The sequence below is a fragment of the Helobdella robusta genome, assembly GCF_000326865.2.
Source record: "Helobdella robusta unplaced genomic scaffold HELROscaffold_6, whole genome shotgun sequence".
NCBI classification, from domain to species: Eukaryota; Metazoa; Annelida; class Clitellata; order Rhynchobdellida; family Glossiphoniidae; genus Helobdella; species Helobdella robusta.
In genome coordinates, this window is record NW_008705330.1 from 5,408,193 (window position 1) to 5,410,089 (window position 1,897).

The 1,897-nt window shown below is 32.8% G+C and overlaps 1 protein-coding gene across 1 annotated transcript in view; it reads left to right on the forward strand.

Annotated features, from left to right (window-relative positions):
- HELRODRAFT_164530 (hypothetical protein) overlaps positions 1-1,337 on the forward strand; it is a gene marked incomplete at both ends in the record, with an annotated part of 1,677 nt that extends 340 nt beyond the window's left edge. The window contains 3 exons of the mRNA XM_009029442.1: positions 523-625; positions 994-1,090; positions 1,292-1,337. Coding sequence (XP_009027690.1) covers positions 523-625; positions 994-1,090; positions 1,292-1,337 — 246 coding nt within the window. The remainder of the gene's footprint in view (positions 1-522; positions 626-993; positions 1,091-1,291) is intronic.
- Positions 1,338-1,897: the final 560 nt, after the last annotated feature.

Genomic DNA, 1,897 nt, shown 5'->3' on the forward strand with positions numbered 1-1,897 from the left:
TCATCTACTTGAATAAAAAAATTAATCATTGACTGTAATTTTACTCCAAACAAATACTTAGTTGGTAGTGAGTCAGTTCAAAACCAGCAGTCATCGAACTTTATTATCAGTTGTTGCAGTAAAATGTTATTAAAATGATGAAAACTTATGTTTTCATATGATTTCTGTTAAAATCTTGTTCCTATGTATTCCGTCGTTGTTTGACAAATCAGAGACGATGAAGAGTCGTTGCATGGACAGCAGTAGAGTAGAAACTTTAAAATGTGAATTAAAAATCACTTATTTATTCACCTTGACTGAAATTTATGCACCTTAGCGATTTATTTTATACAAAAGAAACACTTTTTTATTTATTTAGTCTTCTACATTAAATCTTTCATTTTAACTAACAATTTGTACGCTGTTACGAATGCGCTTTAATGAATGGGTGGTTAGAATAAAATATTCCCATTATATTTTATCTAGATTTATATTGTTGTTCAAAGTTCTTACTAATGTTGTTTTCAATTGTTTTATATTAAGGAGTGCTTGGAAATGTTCCATCTTAAAATGGGTTCGCTGGGACGGCCCTGGCAAGTAAGCAAGGGTAGCAAGGCGAGCAGCCCCTTGCAATGTCAATGTCAATGTCATTTGTTTTGATGTAAACAATGCTAATTGAAAAATTTAATAATAGCTTAGTGAAAGTGAATTAAAAAATTTTCTGGTGATAAAATGCGTTGCGATTTTGCAATTAACTTTGTATCGATTAAATTTATTTGCTCATACTTTTTGGGATATTTATTTATTTATTTACTGATTTTCTAATTTGAAATTGAGAATAAACTACAACTAAGTGTTTTAAAGAATGTTTTTATTAATTTGTACTTTCAAAAAATTAATAAATTAATTAATTAATTGAAAACCTGTTAACCGTTTAATTTCTAAGGTAGTTCTTAAATATTCAATTGATAGAGAGTTAATTAAATTATTAATTTCATTCATTATTTTTTGCAGCTCTTGTTCAGAATGTAGTTGGTGACACGGTCTCCATTGGAAACAAGTTTCTGACATCCGGAACAACCGAAGGAGAAGTTTGGACCCAGCACTTCGGGTTGGTGTTTGTGTCGAAATCAACGGCATAGCAATCCTTGAGTTTGAAGCAGTAGTCAGTGCATGATGGTACATCGTTGTAAGGGGCCTGTACCAATCCAATCAGATGGTTTTTCGGGGTGACTGTCCAGCAGGTAGTCAAGTCAGCAGCTGAAAAAAGTAATTATTAATATAAAATATAGTCAAACTTCTAATACAAAAGCTGCTTACAACAGAAGACCTCTTTGCCCTGCCACTGGCTACATTGATTCTTTCGTTTCTTCAGGCAACTTTTTATTTTCACGGTCGATAGAAAACAAAATAACAACGAAGCGGCAATAAAAAACCAATCAAATTTGTTCTGTTTTTTTTTGTCTAGTCAGACGGGTCCATAGCAAACACGCTAACTATTCAGAGAGTTGGTTCTAGGAACTTCTTTTTTATGTAGTAGACTAAACTAACTTCAAAAAACTCTAAGCATTCAACAGTTTATAATTGTTTCAGTTTAATAAACTAACAATTACTCAATAAATTGTTATTTTCATGCTGAAATTATTAGTTCCGATTGAAAATCATTTTGGCGGAGACAATTGCTTAAGATAATTTAGCGTTGTTTGAGGCGTACCGGCAAACAGATCTAACGAGGTGTAAACTGTGTCATGCTGCTACTCGCGATAATGATAAGAAACCGATTCGACGGAGCTAATATTTTACATAAAGCAAGTAAAACATCCTCATCTGTACCGTTAGCTTTCTTCCAGAAGATAGGATCCAACCTGATCAACGTCAGCATGTACTAATTGCAATTTCACACGCCCCGACTGCTAAC